The 17,923-nt window shown below is 32.4% G+C and overlaps 1 protein-coding gene across 1 annotated transcript in view; it reads left to right on the top strand.

Annotated features, from left to right (window-relative positions):
- Nucleotides 1–14,979, top strand: part of LOC144838795 (uncharacterized) — a 58,763-nt gene extending 43,784 nt beyond the window's left edge. The window contains exons 32-55 of the mRNA XM_078694284.1: nt 111–239; nt 410–532; nt 756–1,010; nt 1,689–1,829; nt 2,316–2,438; nt 2,823–2,951; nt 3,547–3,659; nt 4,049–4,286; nt 4,701–4,841; nt 5,089–5,211; nt 5,316–5,438; nt 5,637–5,762; nt 6,111–6,236; nt 6,376–6,498; nt 6,621–6,740; nt 7,331–7,456; nt 7,943–8,076; nt 8,529–8,760; nt 9,960–10,044; nt 10,535–10,636; nt 11,319–11,359; nt 11,505–11,797; nt 12,742–12,843; nt 14,265–14,979. Of these exons, the coding sequence (XP_078550410.1) occupies nt 111–239; nt 410–532; nt 756–1,010; nt 1,689–1,829; nt 2,316–2,438; nt 2,823–2,951; nt 3,547–3,659; nt 4,049–4,286; nt 4,701–4,841; nt 5,089–5,211; nt 5,316–5,438; nt 5,637–5,762; nt 6,111–6,236; nt 6,376–6,498; nt 6,621–6,740; nt 7,331–7,456; nt 7,943–8,076; nt 8,529–8,760; nt 9,960–10,044; nt 10,535–10,636; nt 11,319–11,359; nt 11,505–11,797; nt 12,742–12,843; nt 14,265–14,360 (3,344 nt within the window). The 3' untranslated portion in view covers nt 14,361–14,979. The remainder of the gene's footprint in view (nt 1–110; nt 240–409; nt 533–755; nt 1,011–1,688; nt 1,830–2,315; nt 2,439–2,822; nt 2,952–3,546; nt 3,660–4,048; nt 4,287–4,700; nt 4,842–5,088; nt 5,212–5,315; nt 5,439–5,636; nt 5,763–6,110; nt 6,237–6,375; nt 6,499–6,620; nt 6,741–7,330; nt 7,457–7,942; nt 8,077–8,528; nt 8,761–9,959; nt 10,045–10,534; nt 10,637–11,318; nt 11,360–11,504; nt 11,798–12,741; nt 12,844–14,264) is intronic.
- The last annotated feature ends 2,944 nt before the right edge of the window (nt 14,980–17,923 follow it).

Genomic DNA, 17,923 nt, shown 5'->3' with positions numbered 1-17,923 from the left:
TATTAATCTTCATTTTTCATGTTTTTGGGAGACAATACATCTTTAAGTTAATTCAGTAAATAATTAAAATGTTTGTATCATTGAATTATAAAATGCATACTCTTTTTCAGATATTAACGAATGCAATTCTGAAGAACTGTATAACTGTACTGAGAATGCGGTGTGTATAAATCAAGAGGGCAGCTACAGGTGTGCTTGTGGAACAGGATTCTCGAGAAACGACGAAAATATTTGTATTGGTAAGGAATTTGAATCATACAAACTTGTGAACACAGGTCCTCAACGTGTATGTAATAATTTATTTTAAAGATAAAATGAGAAAAGCTATGGTTATGCTGGTTTAATATAGAAAATTCTCTGTATTGTCATTGCTTATGTATAATAATAAATGCATTTCATTTATTCATAGATAATAATGAGTGTTTATCAATTGATTCATGTAATTTGCTCGCAACGTGTAATAATACTGTGGGATCATTCGAGTGTCAATGTATAACTGGTTATACCGGTGACGGCAAAACAAATTGTACAAGTAAGTTACCTTTACTCAAGACAAATTAGATTCCCACAAGATTATGTAAGATATGTTATAATTCTGTTTATTTTCTATGCTTAAGCTACACTATATAAATCAAATCAAATTCCTAATTGAAGAGAACCGATTAATAGGAAATATAAACATGATTCATATATGATTATTTCTTGCACTTTTCTTAAGTAACAACTGTAATTTAAATGTTTTGATTTGTCTTCAGATATCAATGAATGTTCGAATAGCCCTTGTAATGTAAATGCTGCATGTCAAGACACAGATGGATCATACCTATGCACATGTAACGGTGGTTACCGTGGTGATGGATTTATAAATTGTGCAAACATAGATGAATGTTTTGAACAATTTGACGATTGTCATGAGTTGGCCACCTGTACAGATAACAATGGATCTTACACATGTGAATGTAATATGGGTTTTGAAGACTCCTCTTCACAGCCTGGATTTAATTGTACTGGTAAGTAACTACATAATAAAACGATACAAGATGAACTAAAATGACTTCATATTTATTCACTACAAGCTTGTTTCGTATGGCCAGCAAAGTTGGTCACACTCTTCAGATGAATTACAAAACATGATTGACGCAATTAGTCCAGGACTGCAGATAATGAATGACCAGGAAGTTTTGTTGTTTATGTTTTACAAAGGTCTATTGTTTACGGATGTGCTGCCTATTGTTAATTAAATATTTCGTTTTGTACCTACATGTTGATACTACAGTAGCTCATTTTTGCTGTTAAGTGAGAATAGCTCAGTATGGAAAATATATTTCTCATACATACATAAATAGCAACGTGTATAAATATAAAAGAAATATAGCATTTGGCATGTGACTTTTGATGTAACATAATCCTCTCCAAATCGTAACATCATTTTGTCAGTGACGCTATAAAGTGATAAAGACACCACAGTTTTTATTTCACGAAGTGACACTAAAGTTTGTGCAATTAAACATTTCTGAAGCTCTCTGCTTAACTCAACATTATTTGTCAAGCTACTGTACTATGCAGTTAGTACAACAACTCTTCCTCTTTCCTACCTAGTGTATATCTTGCCAAAAATGTCCGCTTCTTTTATTTTAACCTCATTTTTGCTTCTTTTGATTATACAAATTTGTTTTTACATTTTTAAGATATTGATGAATGCGCAATTGAAACTGACACTTGTGATTCAATTGCAAACTGTACAAACACATTTGGATCCTACACATGTAACTGTTACATTGGTTATGTCAGTCTTCCTGGTGGAAATGCTAGAATTGGTCAATGCGAAGGTAAATGTTCTGTTTTTAGGCCTAAACAGTATTGTGGTATGCTTCAATTTGTTGTTTCCTCTGATGCGTTTCTTTCTGACAGTCTATGCTGTTTCTGTATAATCTCTCTTTTTAACAGATGTTTCTTACAGTATAAACTACAATACCGTATATCCGCTGGTAAAATCCCACCCCGCTAGAACATGAAATTGGGCCGACTTTGGCGGGTGGGACTAATACCTGCGAAAGGGAAAAAAAATGATTGGTAAGCATTTCTTTTAAAAACTCATCTGAACTGGCTGGAGAGAGGCCTACATCCAGATCAAAAGTCAATACTGGGACTATACCTAGGGATATGCTTGTTTGTAAAATCATACATAAAGTAGGGGGTGAGATTAGACCCGAAGCTGGATTATACCTGAGGATATACGGTAATAAGACTACAAAATATGTTTTGATTATGATTCTTAAATCTATAATCTATATTTCAACATTCTTATTTCTCAGATTATGATGAGTGTGATTTTAATATTGATTCCTGTTCGGACAACGGGATATGTAGCAATACTATTGGCTCTTATTCATGTGCATGTCAAAATGGTTACCAAGGAGATGGATTTGATTGTGAAAGTAAGTTAGCTTTCATATTTGAATAAAGATTGGAAAATATGCAGTAATAAAGTGTGTGGGAATAACCTGTGTCTCGCAGCCAACGTTTACGATTTACACAATAGGGCGTACAGCTGCCATTAGATGACGCTTGTTCGTTTGTTCATAACTACAGGGGCTGTGATAGACCAGCACACCGGGGTAACCTCCTTACTCTCCCAAAATATGAACTGTGTTATTAAGAGTGCACACGAGCCACATGCCTCGATTGACCTGACCTTGTTCGGTCGGTGCAAATTGAAAGCTCCCAATTATCACAAGTCATGTGACTTAAAGGTTCCCGACTTTTGCTTGCCAATGTTTTTCTTTTCTTTTTTAACTGAATTAATTTGTTTTGTCAAACAGATATAGACGAATGTAGATCTCTCATATCACCATGCCAACTGGAGTCTAACGAAAGATGTGTTGACACCCAGGGCAGTTTTTACTGCACATGTCAGACCTCTTATTTCAACGTCAGTGGAACCTGTATAGGTATGTTTTTTTATATTATTATTATGTTTGTTTCCAACAGTTTTAATATAACATAACATAATAAAGTACATCATTTCTTGTCAACAAAGTGCAGTAAAAGGAAGTAAGAAGATTTCATCTCCCCATTTGTTTTAAATCATATTGTGTACGATTAAGTTACGACATAAGGCAATATCGATATAACAAATTTCAGGGAATAAAAAACTTCACTTATACAACAATGTTTCTGTTTTTACATTCGTTTGAGAATACATTTTTTTAAAGAAACATCAAACGAATTCCAGAGTATCTATGTAAAACATAATATAAATAAGTTGTTAAAATTGGTTTTTATTTATTATTATTGAATGTTGGTATTGCACCAAATGTTTAAAGCTCAGTCTACACTATCAAAGTTTATGTGACAAAACAATGTGATGTGTCCATATATGGACATGATGATGTCATGTCACTACCATATTTGGGCATATCACTACCATATTTGGGCACATTACAGGTTTTTTTGTAAAATTACTTTGATGGTGTAGACAGAGCTTTACAATATGTATTTGGCAACTTAACTTATCTTATAAATGATACTTTTTCATGTTTTCAGCTGCGGTTTCGAAGAATCTTGTGATCGACTTTGAATATATCGAAGGATTAGACGCAAACATGTTTTTCGATGATTTTAACTTTGATGATGTTGCTCTTCAAATAAGTGCAGATGTAAGTAGCTAATATTATTTGTTTGATGTCTTTGAGGACAAACTCATTTTGACACATTGAGTCATTGGGATTTCCTGAAGCCGACACATTTGTCATAGAATACATTCCATATTATTTTCTTGAATGACCTTTATGCATGAGAACCTTTCACCAATCTCACTCCTGATTACGATCAAAGTATATTGATCAAAACATTGAGAAACTCAACAGTTATTTTCAGAACTAATATACGTGGTGTACCGTAAACTTTATATCAACATTTGATTTCGCCATGTAAACAATATATTTCTATTTTAAATGTGTTCTTTTTTGTTTTGTTGATTGTGTTTGCATAAAGTATGGCTGTATTGACTTGAATTATACATTATTTTGTGTTTATGTTTTTGCAGATGGACAGTTTATTTGAAAAGAGTATTTATATGGATCAATATTTCGGCACTGAAACCATCTCATTCATGAATGTGTCCGTTGGTATACGTGCAACATTTGTCGTGTCATTTAACATAGAATTAAATATTACCGATGACCAGTTGCGGCAGGTGTTCCTAGACGGTCTAACAGGACGAGACAGTAATATTCTAGAACCAGACAGTCAGGTTGTAACAGACGTAATTGTACCAGACCCAGGTACGAAATGTGTAATTAATTCATTATATTAAAGGTGTATTGTCCCCCTGGAAAAATAACTTAAAATGTTTTTTGTTGAATATGCCATTTTAATTTCACATAAATAGCTATCCACTTTGACCAAAATATGGATTGAAAAAAAAATTATTTACCTGAAAAAACTGTACTACAAAGCTAAAAATAGTCAAATTGGCTAATAGCCAATGTATTTTTGGTTGAATTTAACCATTTATTTTGTCATTTTATAAGTAAAAACATTTTTTTCATTTTTTTTTCTGCGGAAGTGATTAACTTTATTAAAACTGATTAAATCAGTTTTCATGTTTTGGTGGACAATACATCTTTAAAGTTCAAAATCCAGCATTTAAATTTAATTGTGCTATCTAAATCACTATATTTATTATTTTATTCCAGTAATTGACCACTGCTTTGAAGGAACTGATAATTGTCGAGAAAGGTTCTTAAGTGTTTGCGTCTTCACAGGAGATGACATGTTTGACTGCCACACTTGTTACGTTGGATATGAGTATAATGCAGATAACACAGCTTGTATTGGTAAAGTTATATATTTTTTATACAAAAGCCTCGATCGCATTGGATTTAATTTGGTCAAATTAACCGAGTTTCCGGCTAAAGTGACAAGGAAAGTCCAATAAAACTTACCATGGTCTAAAAGGTCCAATCCAAATGTGTTTAAGAGAGGAATCAATATTAAATGTAAAAATAATAAAAATGTTTTATTTTAGTTCAAAATGAAATGTTATATTAATCCATGTTTTTTTTCCTTTTATCTTTTTTTCAGATGAAAATGAATGTGAAGATAATCCATGTTCAACAAATGAAAATTGTGAGAATACAGATGGCAGCTTTAATTGTGATAATTGTATCACAGGATTTGTACGTAATGACAGTAACATTTGTATCGGTAAGGTTAAAATTATTAATTTTTTAATTATAGTATGTTAGTAATGTTGCAGTTTCTGCAACTATAGAGCCGTTCTGACGATTTTTACTTTTATCTTATTTCAGACGACAATGAATGTATTGACAATCCATGTTCGACAAATGAATTTTGTGAGAATACAGATGGTAGCTTTAATTGTGATAATTGTATCACAGGATTTTTACGTGATGGCGATAACGCCTGTATTGGTAAGTCTTGATTTTCAGACCAAATTTCTAAATTTTAATTTTTTCTTTTGTGGTGAGAACCCACATTAATTTCTGACAATCTTTTACAAGATGGTTTTAAAATTTATATTTTTATAATTCACAAGACTCCTTTCTCCTTAGTACTTCATCGTGGTATTTTGCTATATATTATTATATAAGAATCATATTTTCTTACAGATATTGATGAGTGTAATGATGGTGATGATCCTTGCCCAGAGTTCACGACTTGTTCTAATACGATGGGCAGTTACGTTTGCAATTGTGCAACTCAAGGCTTTATTAGCGTAGAGGGTGTATGTGTAGGTAAGTCATCCACTGAAAGAACGCTAAATCCATATATATATTCCTTTAATGGACAAGACTTGATGATATCTGTATTCTTTTTTAGTATTCTTATTTTGAGTAAACTTTTCGATTATAAAATAATAAGTAGTTGAAATAGGCGATGACCTGCGACCTATGCATTGATGTGTTGGTTGTTGTCGCCCGGAACTAGAAACCACCAAACTGTGTCAAGAAAGAGAGCTACAGTAGGAAGCACGCCCCCAACTTCCCCTCATGTGTACAATGAATTACAGTTCTTTTTCCTCTAGAATTATTTCTCAGACTAGAACCATACCATGTTGATGCTTTATGTTTGTTTTTTTTTAGATAACAATGAATGCGATACTATAAGTTCTCCATGTTCAACAAATGAAGTTTGTAATAATACGATTGGAAGCTACAATTGTGAATGCGACTCTGGGTATGAACGTGATGGCAATAACGATTGTGTCGGTAAGGTTTGATATTTGTTTTTTCGGGTACATTTTAAAATTTTATATTACAATTTTCATACAGTTGTTCCTTTAAAGTCACATCTCTGGGTAGAACTATACCATTTGATAATTAAAATTCCATTGTTATTTCATTCTAGATGATGATGAGTGTGATGATATGAATCTATGTTCAACAAATGAAGTTTGTAGTAACACGATTGGAAGCTACACTTGTGATTGTGCCACAGGATATGTTCGTGATGGCAGTAACAATTGTATCGGTAAGCTTTAATAATTGATTTTCCAGGTCATTTTTTTTTTATTTTTTACGAATTTGAGGTTATTTCTTGGACTAAAACCATACCATTCAATACATTATTTTGTTATTTTTATTTTATTCTAGATGACAATGAATGTGATGACGATCCATGTTCGACAATTGAAGTTTGTGTGAATACAGATGGTAGCTACACTTGTGATTGTGTCACAGGATATGAACGTGACGGCAATAACCCCTGTATTGGTAAGATTTAAAGCCTAATATTGTGTAATCTGTATGCTACAGTTCATCATCATTACAATTCAAATCATAGAAAATAGAAGATGTTTAATAGAATCTTGTTACTACTGCTAGGAGTTGGATAGCCGAGTGGTTAGGACACTTGACTGTCATACAGATAGACCCAGGTTCAATTCCCGACAACTCCCAGTCCGCTCAGCTGTAAATGAGTACCTAGTTACTAGGGAGAAAAAGGGCGGCAAAAGGTGGAACTGGCACCCTACCACATAATGCTGAGGTTTAGTACAATGAGCTCCTAACAGCTCATTCCCCTACGTTCAGAATGAACACGGGAATCACCTACTACTGCTATATGTTATTCCGTGGCAGATCTAGAAAAACATGCAAAGTACAAAATGATAAATGGTTGTTTCAGTTTTCCTAAAAAATCACCCTATATTTAACAATATATGTCCCATTTTATTTTTAAACTATTCAACAGCAGCATTGCCACCCTTTTTGTGCCTTTTCAGTGCATTCGTTCTCAGTTTACAGTTACACCATCCATTATTCACATAAATTAATATTTTTGACGTAACATTTGTTTGCTTTAGATATCAATGAATGCGATACGCTCACCGATACCTGTGTATCAAATGAAGACTGTACGAATACAATCGGAAGTTACACATGTACATGCTCGCCAGGCTTTGCACCTTCAATGAATGGACAATGTTTAGGTCAGTAGCAAAGCTAAATTGTTTGTTCATGTACTTATTTGAAAAGCTTATCCGAATACTATTTTTTTTACACTTTTGTGAAAAATCGCTTTTCACCATCCCAACAAAAAGTACATTACAAGCCAATTATGCGATGGGAATCTAAAACAATCCTGGTACTGTGACACTCCGGATTTGAACAATGGCGAAATAGCTATGACACTCACTGCTAAACCCAGTGGGTACCAAAGGGGGTGACTTTACACTTCACGGCAATGCTCTGTCCCCAGTGTTAGAGGGCCGTTGGATTGCCAAAAAAAGATTTGAGCCACTCGGTTCCATTGCTGTATATTCCGTATACCGGTACTATTTTGGTGTACAGTTCTTAAAGAATTTGTGCTCCAAAGATAGATCTGACCCTCAATCACAAAAAGATATTTTCGGTTAACATTTTTTATTACTGTTTAATCACAAATTATTAAACGTTCCTTTTACCTCCCTTTATAGTTTCACTCCAATATCGCGGTGAATTACGAGTGATAGAAGTTAATGGGTCAGCAGACTTAGCACAGTATGTTGATGACCTTGCGGATAGTTCAACAGAATTATATCAGTCCATTGAAACAGTAATATTAGCAGTTGTAAGTATAGTAGTAGTATATTATATATATTTTTTCATTATACTGGAGAGACCTCTTCAGTCAAAAATGTTCTCACAGACTACTCAAGGCACTTAATACAGTGGCTATGTGTGAACTAGTACACCGGGGTAACCCCTACTTGTCTCATTTTGTGTATACTGGACCTACCATTTACAGTCTTTTCTGAGAAAATTTGTTCCACTACCAGAACCAAGGGACGAGTGAGCCTCGAAACTTGTCGATATTATGGCTAAAAGCATAGCACCACCCACCCCACTCCAAGTTTCCAAAATTACAATGCAAAACATGGGTCATATCTTTCAACACTTCATTTTACAATTTTTAGGACCTCATCCCTCTAACTCAAAATCATAAATACCCCTCTGCTACAACACTTTACCATTTTATTCAAATTATCACATTGTATTTAAACACATTCAAACATTCTACAGGTCGACGATTACTACAGTACTCAATATCCATACACTTTTTACCAAAGCTCGTTAGTAGGATTTAAAGAAGGGAGTATTATTGCAGTGTATCTATTAGACTTCTTGACCAACTCAACTGAAGAAGCCGATCAACTCCTACAAGATCTAATTATGAGTTCCAGTGATGGCTTAATTACGTTGGACGACGGTAGAAGTGTAACGCTTGATGTTGAACACGATGCTGTGGGTGAAGGTATGCTGTTTATTAATTATTTTTTTTAATAAAAACTTTATTTATTAAACTTTGTTTCACAAGGGTAGCTCTAACAACTGTACTACAGCAGTACAGCTGACTTGAAGAGGCCCTCTTAAAAACAATACAAAAATATACAAACAACATTCAAACATAAAGATACAATAGGAATCATAAAGTTAAAATTAAAAACAGATTAAAAAAGTTAAAATTCACACATATATGTATAATATATGGAGGTAGAGCTTGATAAAATAAATCAATAAGCAATGACATAGAATGAAATCATATTTTAATCACTACATACACTGTAGAAATGATTGATATAAGATAATTATATTGTTTCCCCTGAAACAATAATTTTGGTATTAATGTTTTTGTTGAATATTTCATTTTAATATTGCATAATAGTTATTCACTTTGACAAAAACTTGGATCAAAAACAAAATTATTTACCTGAAAAAAACTGTAACTTAAAGCAAAACAATAGGTTTTTGGTTGAATTTAACCGTTTATTTTGTCTTTTTAAGTAAAAACATTTGTTTTTCTACGGAAGTGATTGACTTTATTAAAACTTCGAAATGGCATATTCAAAGTCGTTTATTATCTTCATTGTTCATGTTTTAAAGATTGTTAAAACTGTATTGTGTATCAGTGCACAGTACTAGAAAAGAACAACAATGACAGCTTGTTTGAAGAGTAGCTTGTTTATTATTTATTGTAAAATAATAACCTTTTGAACCAACCTTGTTAAATCATAAAGCTGTGCTATAGAACTTCCAATCTTACATTTTGAAAAAGTACTTATTACACGATCCCTACCTAATACTGCTGCCAAATTATAATTTTGTCAGCAACAAGCAAGCTCTGTACCTGGTGCTAACATTGTCTACACAATCAAACTAGAAAAAAGTGTGATGTGCCTAAATATGGTAGTGATATGCCCAAACATGGTAGTGATATAACATCATCATGTCCACATTTTTTTGTCACATAAAGTTTGATAGTGTAGACAAGGCTACTTTATGTGACAAAAAAATGTGATGTGCCCATAAACAGTACTGCATGGACAAGATGATGTCATATCACTATTTTTTTTTTCAAACTAGTTTGATGGTGTAGACAAGGTTTTAGCCTTCCAGATTTTCATCCTTGTATGATTAAATGAATTATATATATTTTCACTTTTCTCTTTGTAGATTATCCTTTTTTCTGTAATGATGATTCACATTGTAATGGGAACGGGGAGTGTACAGTAAATGATTTACTAGAGAGAGTATGTATGTAAGTACAATTATGTAATGGCTGTGTTTTTGTTTGTGAATATGACATTTATTTTTTTCTATTTTTTGGAAATACATATAAGTTAAATGAACTGAATACCAACAAATAAATAAACAGTATTCTTAAATTTATTGTATTAGAATTTTGATCATGAGCACTAATAAATGGGAGATTTTTTTTATGCTTATGAAAAGTTAAGTTATAGACCCCATTTACACTTACGATTTCGGCAATCGATATATTTTTAAATGGAGTCAAAGAATGTGTAGTTGCAGTGGTAGATTTCTCTATATTAATATGGATTTATCAATATATCCTCATTTATTATATTTGAACAAAACAGAAGATGGGAAAAAACAATAAAATCACTATTAAAACCAATAGAAAAACCATCTCAAAAACAATTCTTAGAAATGAATGTTTATGAATTGAATGAGAACAATATTTTCATGCGTTAAAATGTTGTTAAAATTGAACTTCTTGATTTTAGTTGTTTTGACGGTTTCTTTAACGAAACATGTGATGCGTGTTACGACTCTTACTGTAATGATAAAGGAACATGTTCAGTAAATGATAACACCCGTACTTGCACGTGAGTAGCTTCAATTTTTTTTTATTTGATTTTATGTAATTATAAATAATAATAATAATAATTTATTAACAGAATTTATTAATAAATTTATAATATCTTATCTAGATAAATAATAGATAGATTTAATTTTATTTTTTTATGAAATTTGTACAATTTATTTTCAATCTACAGACTGTTTCATGTAGAACATAAAAATCTCTCTTTGTTTTTATTTTGAATCCATACATCATACATATCATAAAAACAGTCAAATGATAAAGCAAAGAAAAGGAAAGGAAAAACATTTGATGATGAATTCAGGACAACCCAATTAGTCCTAAAAAAAGAATCGGTTTCCATTGGGGTCCAAATAAAATATACGAAATACAAAACGAAGAAGCAGAAAATATAGATAAACAAACTACAGTGATTGAGTATATCCAATCACTAGGTGCTAGGTCCTGAGTAGAGCATGAATATCTAATCTATGAAATTATTATTTAGTGAAATAAATGATTTGTAATGACAAAATCCAAACTTGTGAATATAGCACAATTATGCCCCATTTATGTCTTGGTTGGTTGATCTTATCATGGAGGATGTATATTTCCTCCATGATTGTGTTGGTTTTCGATGATTTCAACTTGATTTTATGTATATAATGTGTAATAACCAATTTATTCGGTAAATTTTTTTTTTCCAGATGTTTGGAAGGATATGAAGGAACCCAATGTCAGGATAAAAGTAAGTGAAGCCAATTTTTATATATTTTTTTTAAATATATAATTCAGTACCTGAAAAAAAAACCAAATTCTGTAAATAAACTTAAAACCACTGAGAAATCCAAAAGTAATTTGTCTAATTTGATGTAATCTATTTTGCCCGACAGCTTCATCTCCAATCGTAGTGTTAATTATTGTGATTGTATCATGTGTGATCCTAGCGATTGCATTACTACTGCTTATCGTGTTCATCATACTCATCCGCCGTAAACAACACGATAAGTTCCAATTTCGTAGTAAGCAGCAAGGCCCCTTCATGGTGCGTAATCCAACGGCTGGAATACCAGTGTTCACGACAGATTTCGAGACCGAATCAAATGATGACTATTCTCGTCATAATAGTTTAGATGCCAGAATGCGCCACTTAGCTGGTGTACTCAACAGATCACCGTATCTAACTGTAAGTATTGCTTTTTTTAAATTGTATACTGTAAAACCTCGACAAGAAGCCCATGGGCTTTACTTTTGGGTGGGCTTCTTTTCAAGATTATTTTCGAGATTACTTTTGCAGACCAAATATGGAAGCTACTTTTTAAGATGGGCTTCTTTCCTAAACGAAGCCCAGGGGGCCTTCTGTTTGAGGTTTTAGGGTATTTTTATTTATTTATTTCAAGGTAAAATAGAAAGTACAATACGCACCTGTGGTGTGGAGCTTTTCCAATAACAAATAATACATACTAAAAAGATAAAATAATATAATACGTGAAATAAACAGTATTTCTTTTATAATTTGTTTAAAATGAAAATACAGAGGCGGATCCAAAATTTGTTAAACAAGAGGAGCGGTAACATATAATATTAATAGGCTGTCAAAAATAGATATTAAAAAGTAGCATGGTACCCCAAGGGCTACGACAACACCACCAGAAACACCTGACCCTGAAATACAACCATAGAGATATTATAGTGAACTATAATATCTCTATGATACAACATAAATATTATGACATGCTTTCTTGCCAATCTTAGGGATAAATGTTGATAGCTGGATTTAAATGCTGGTTTTACTTTTAATTGATTATATTGATTGATGATTGATTAATTGATTGATTAATTAATTGATCTAATAATTATAAGAGTATTGGATTGATCAGTATATTGAATTTATTACTTGATTGTTAATCGATATATTGATAAATTAATTATACTATATTGATTAGTTGATAGATTGATTTGCTTGGTTAATTAATTTATTAGTGTTTATTGAATTATTAGTTAACAAATTAATCATTGATTATAATTAATTTCAAAGATTAATTAGTCGATTGGTTGATTTATTATTGATAGTTAGAATAATTCATTTTACCTTAACAATTATTCGTAAATATTCATTTTACAAAACAGAATCAAGTACGATCGTCAACCCAATCTGATGAATCCGAGGTGTCATCCAATCAATTCATGCGTCCATATGTTGCTACAGGAATGGAAGCTAGTACACTGGAGGTATGGCTTTAAATATTTAATGTTATTATCCTAAGTTTTAACTGGGTTTCCAAAAACCACACAACATACTATGAACAAAAAGTATGTTTTCTTTCAAGATTGGTTCCCATTTGGACGGGCGTACGTGCAACGCAAGTGAGTTGACCAATCACAATCGACAGTTTAGATAATTTATTGCGTCGTGATTGGTCAAATTACGTTTGACGTTGCGCTTACGTCCTTGCGTTGCATCCTAGTGGGAACCAAGCTAAAGCCATTATAAAGCTCTGTCTACACTATCAAACTTTATGTGACAACAAAATGTGATGTGCCCATATCACTACCATATTTGGGAACATCACACTTTTTTTGTCAAACTAGTTTGATAGTGTAGACAGAGCTTTATTGAATAGAACAATTCTACATTCCTTGATTTCATTTCATTCTAATATTTAAATAAAATATTGTACTGTTTTTATAAACTATACTCAACTTGCTGAATCAATTATCCGCCCACTTTTGTTTGTTCAAGCGTCTTTGATTTTATACTTTTATTTTGTTTTTCCTTCTTGCGTCATGTCATTTCAACATTTAAAGCGTGTTAAATTCTCCCAAAAATGTATAATAAAAGAATTCTTAAATACTACAGTATATAATCATAAATTAAACTTTTATTCAGGTTAAACTGAACATTGATTTTATCCTTTATACTTTGCATTTAAAACATGCTAAATTATCCTTAAAAATGTGTAATAAAATAATTATTTTATAATATAATCATAAATTCAACTTTTATTTAGGTTAAAACTGAATATCTAATCAAATTCTCTCAACTTATTATGGCTAAATTAATATCATAAAAATTCAATCCTTCTTATCAACGATTTGATCATCTCTGTAAATGCACTTTAAAATAATATAATAATATTAAAGATGTATTGTCCCACAAAAAACATGAAAAATGAAGATTAATAAAATCAGACTTTGAATAGGCCATCTTGTAGTTTTAACAAAGTTAATCACTTGCATAGGGAAAAAATGAAAAACTTATAAAATTAAGTTGACTTGATTTTTTTGCTTTAAATTAAATTTTTTTTAAAGTAATTAAGTGTTTTTTTAATCCGATTTTTGGTCAAAGTGGATAACTATTATGCCACTTTAAAATAGCATATTCAACAAATAGTGGACAATATATCGTTAAAGCAAAACAGTACCTAAATTGTCTGTCAGACAATCTCCTTTGTCTTACAAGTGAAATCATTTTTTTTTTAAACAGAAGTGAATAACTTTATTATAACTGCAAAATGGTCTATTTAAAGTCTGATTTTATTAATCTTCATTTTTCATGTTTTTGGGGGGACAATACATCTTTAATAATTATAATAATAAAGTTATAGATTTGATTTAAATACATATTTACACTAATGTTGTTTAACTTGTAGGGGTATACAACAGATGGTAGTGATTATGACGAGAGAGAACGACGAAATCGCTACCTATTCACACCTAACACTGCAAGTAGGCAGTTCTACTTCTAAACTAAATAATATTAATACATTATAATAAATAATTTAATATAGTCTTTATAAACCAATGTCAAAGTATTAGCAGTTATTGTTTAGAGGTGTTTGTATAATAATTATATTAGAAAGTAGTTTATTAGCCTATAATGACGTATTTGATACTATTAAAAAATAATTACATTTTTAAAAATTATTATATAAACTATATATAAATTATATTTGTCTTTATTTTAAGTATGTATTCTGAATACACTTGTGTGTGATGGTTTTTCGATAAATAGAAATAAAATAAATAACATTTAATAATCTTTATATAGGTGTATTTATCGCAGACTGAATATTTTTTATATGAATAAACCAGATATAAATTACTTTAGGTGTATTATATCCGAGAATTAAATATTTTTAGATAAAATAAATCAGGTATTAATTATTTGTGTATAGGTATATGTATGGTGTAATTTATATATATGAAAAATAATTTGAGACAAAAAAATAATCTTGAAAATGCGGCAAATAATTTAAATATATTGTGCATACAGGATACATGCTAGTTATTAGTTAGTAAATTATTTAAATGTAAATTTATATAAAATTATAAAAAGTATACATAATCTAAATAGTATTTTACTTGTTTATTGTAATATTTTTGTAGTATATATATATATATATCTAATATTCTAAATAAACTGGTACTGCAAAGGTATTTTTTCGTTATTCTTGAAAGTTAAAAAAATATTTATAGAAATCGAACTTCACATTGTTATTGTACTACGTAATGACGTAACGCAACGCAAGCGTGTTGACCAATGACAAGCGACAGTTCGAATAATTCATTGCTTGTGATTGGTCAACTGAATTACCGGACGTGTACCGGGCGTACTCCGGACGTGTACATTGCGTACTCCGGACGTGTACCGGGCGTACTCCGGACGTGTACCGAGCGTACTCCGGGTGTGTACATTAATCTAGCTCTGTCTACACCATGGTAATTGATACATATCATTTTTATACCTATCCCTACTTCTAACAAACAGAGAACAGTAGATGTATACATAAACTGTTACACTATACTGTTACATTGTACTTTATTATACTGTATGGTTCAGGTTCAAGTTGATTAACAGTTGAATTTGAAGTAAGTATGCCTTTGATGATTTTTACACAATATAATACTGTTACCGTCATTCTTTAGAGGTGAAGGTAATGCCAAACAATACATTCAAAAGATGTATTGTTAACATTTCTTGTCCATTCATGGAGAAATAAAACACCCTTCAAATCTTGATATAATAGTACGAACATAACATTAACATAAAGTTTATATTTCTGGCGGTTTTGATTTAGCTTTTTGCTTATTTTTACATGTTTATCTCCATTTAGATTCAGCCACTGATACCCACAACATTGTCATTTTTTCAGTGCTTATTTTATTTGTATCTCCATTGAGATTCAGCCACTGATACCCACAGCATTGTCATTTTTTCAGTGCTTATTTTATTTTGTATCTCCATTGAGATTTAGCTACTGATACCCACGGCATTGTTATTTTTCAGTGCTTATTTTATTTTGTATCTCAATTGAGATTTAGCCACTGATACCCACAACATTGTCATTTTTTCAGTGCTTATTTTATTTGTATCTACATTGAGATTTAGCCACTGATACCCACAACATTGTCATTTTTTCAGTGCTTATTTTATTTGTATCTCCATTGAGATCCAGCCACTGATAACTGCAGCATTGTCTTTTTTTTCAGTAATTTGCCTTTGGATTCATAGAATACTATTCTGTTAAGCGTGGTTCCCACTAGAACGCAACGCAGCGACGTATTGACGCAAATTGCGTAATCACAAGTTGGAACCGACGATGCAACAGTGCTTCAAACATCGCGGGTTTGATTTCACGCAGGCGGGGGCAAACACAATTATTGGAAGGGAATGTTCTTACGTTGCGTAGGTTGCGTCGCTAGTGGGAACCACGCTTAAAGCGTGGTTTCCACTAGAAGGCAACGCAGCGACGTATCGACGCAATGTGTTGTATTGCGTAATCAAAAGTGGGAACCGACGACGCAATAGTGCTGCAAACATTGCAGGTTTGATTTCACGCAGGCGGGGGCAAACACAATTATTAGAAGGGCATTTGCTTACGTTGCGTAGATTGCGTTACGTTGCGTCCCTAGTGAGAACCAAGCTTAACATTACACTTTATTACGGAAGCGTCTAAAGCGTGGTTCCCACTAGGACGCAACGACGTACTGACGCAACGTGCTGTATTGCGTAATCACAAGTTGGAACCGACGACGCAATAGTGCTGCAAACATCACAGGTTTGATTTTACGCAGGCGGAGGCAAACACAATTATTGTAAGGGCATTTTCTTACGTTGCGTAGGTTGCGTTATGTTGCGTCGCTAGTGGGAACCAAGCTTCAGTGCCATCCACTTAGCCACTTGTCAAGACAATTTATCTTGTCAAGTCGACATAAAATATGAATATCCGTACTTTGTGGTTCAAGTTAATTAACAGTTGAATTTAAAATATGTCTGACCAATTTTACACAAATATGCTATTATTTAGTGAAGCGCCATTCTTTTGAGATTAAGGTAATGCCAAATAATACATTCAAAAGATGTATTGTTAACATTCTCTTGTTCATCATTCAGGCAGAAATAAAGCACCCCTTTTCAAATCATAATACATAGGCCTAATACAAACACATCATTAACAATAAAATCTACGATTCTATGAAATGACTGGCAAATGAACTCTTATCAAAATGTGAATTGTTTATGCTTGATATAAGGTATATAAATCCTATTTCGATAACAAGAAAACACCTTAAACATTGGTCTGAAGTGTTCCCAACTCACCGAATGACAGACACACAAATACAGATTGTAAATGTAAAATGAAGCATTTGGCAACACAATAATAATAACGGCACTTGTCAGAAAGCTTTGACGTAAGCGAACTTGTTAAGCTTGGTTCCCACTAGCGACGCAATCTACGCAACGTAAGAAAATGCCCTTCCAATCATTACGTTTGCCCCCGCCTGCATGAAAGTAAACCTGCGATTTTTGCAACACAAACTGCAAACATCGCAGGTTTGATTTCACGCAGGCGGGGGCAAACACAATTATTACATTTGCTTACGTTGCGTATATTACGTTGCGTCGCTAGTGGGAACCACGCTTAAAGCATGGTTCCTATGGATGCAACGTAACGATTTTGTTTCTCTTTTGTGAGAATTATTGCCAACCGTTATTGGATATTGTTATTGTAATATTGAGTATTGTTATTATATGATTCGATGGCATGTTATTTGATGCTCTAATGTTTCATACCAATGCCGTATGGTTCCAACCGTTTGCTCAAATTACTTACGCTGCGCGTGACATCCAAATGGGAAAGCGTGGTTCCCACTAGCGACGCAACGCAGTGACGCAAAGAGCTGTATTGCGTAATCACAAGTGGGAACCGACGACGCAACAGTGCTGCAACAAACATCGCCGGTTTTATTTCACGCGGGCGGGGGCAAACGCAGTTATCGGAAGGGCATTTTCTTACGTTGCGTAGGT

This window comes from Antedon bifida, chromosome 3 (assembly GCF_963402885.1).
Source record: "Antedon bifida chromosome 3, ecAntBifi1.1, whole genome shotgun sequence".
Lineage (NCBI taxonomy): Eukaryota > Metazoa > Echinodermata > Crinoidea > Comatulida > Antedonidae > Antedon > Antedon bifida.
The sequence above is the reverse complement of the archived record's forward strand: the minus strand, read 5'-3'. Positions and strand labels throughout refer to the sequence as shown.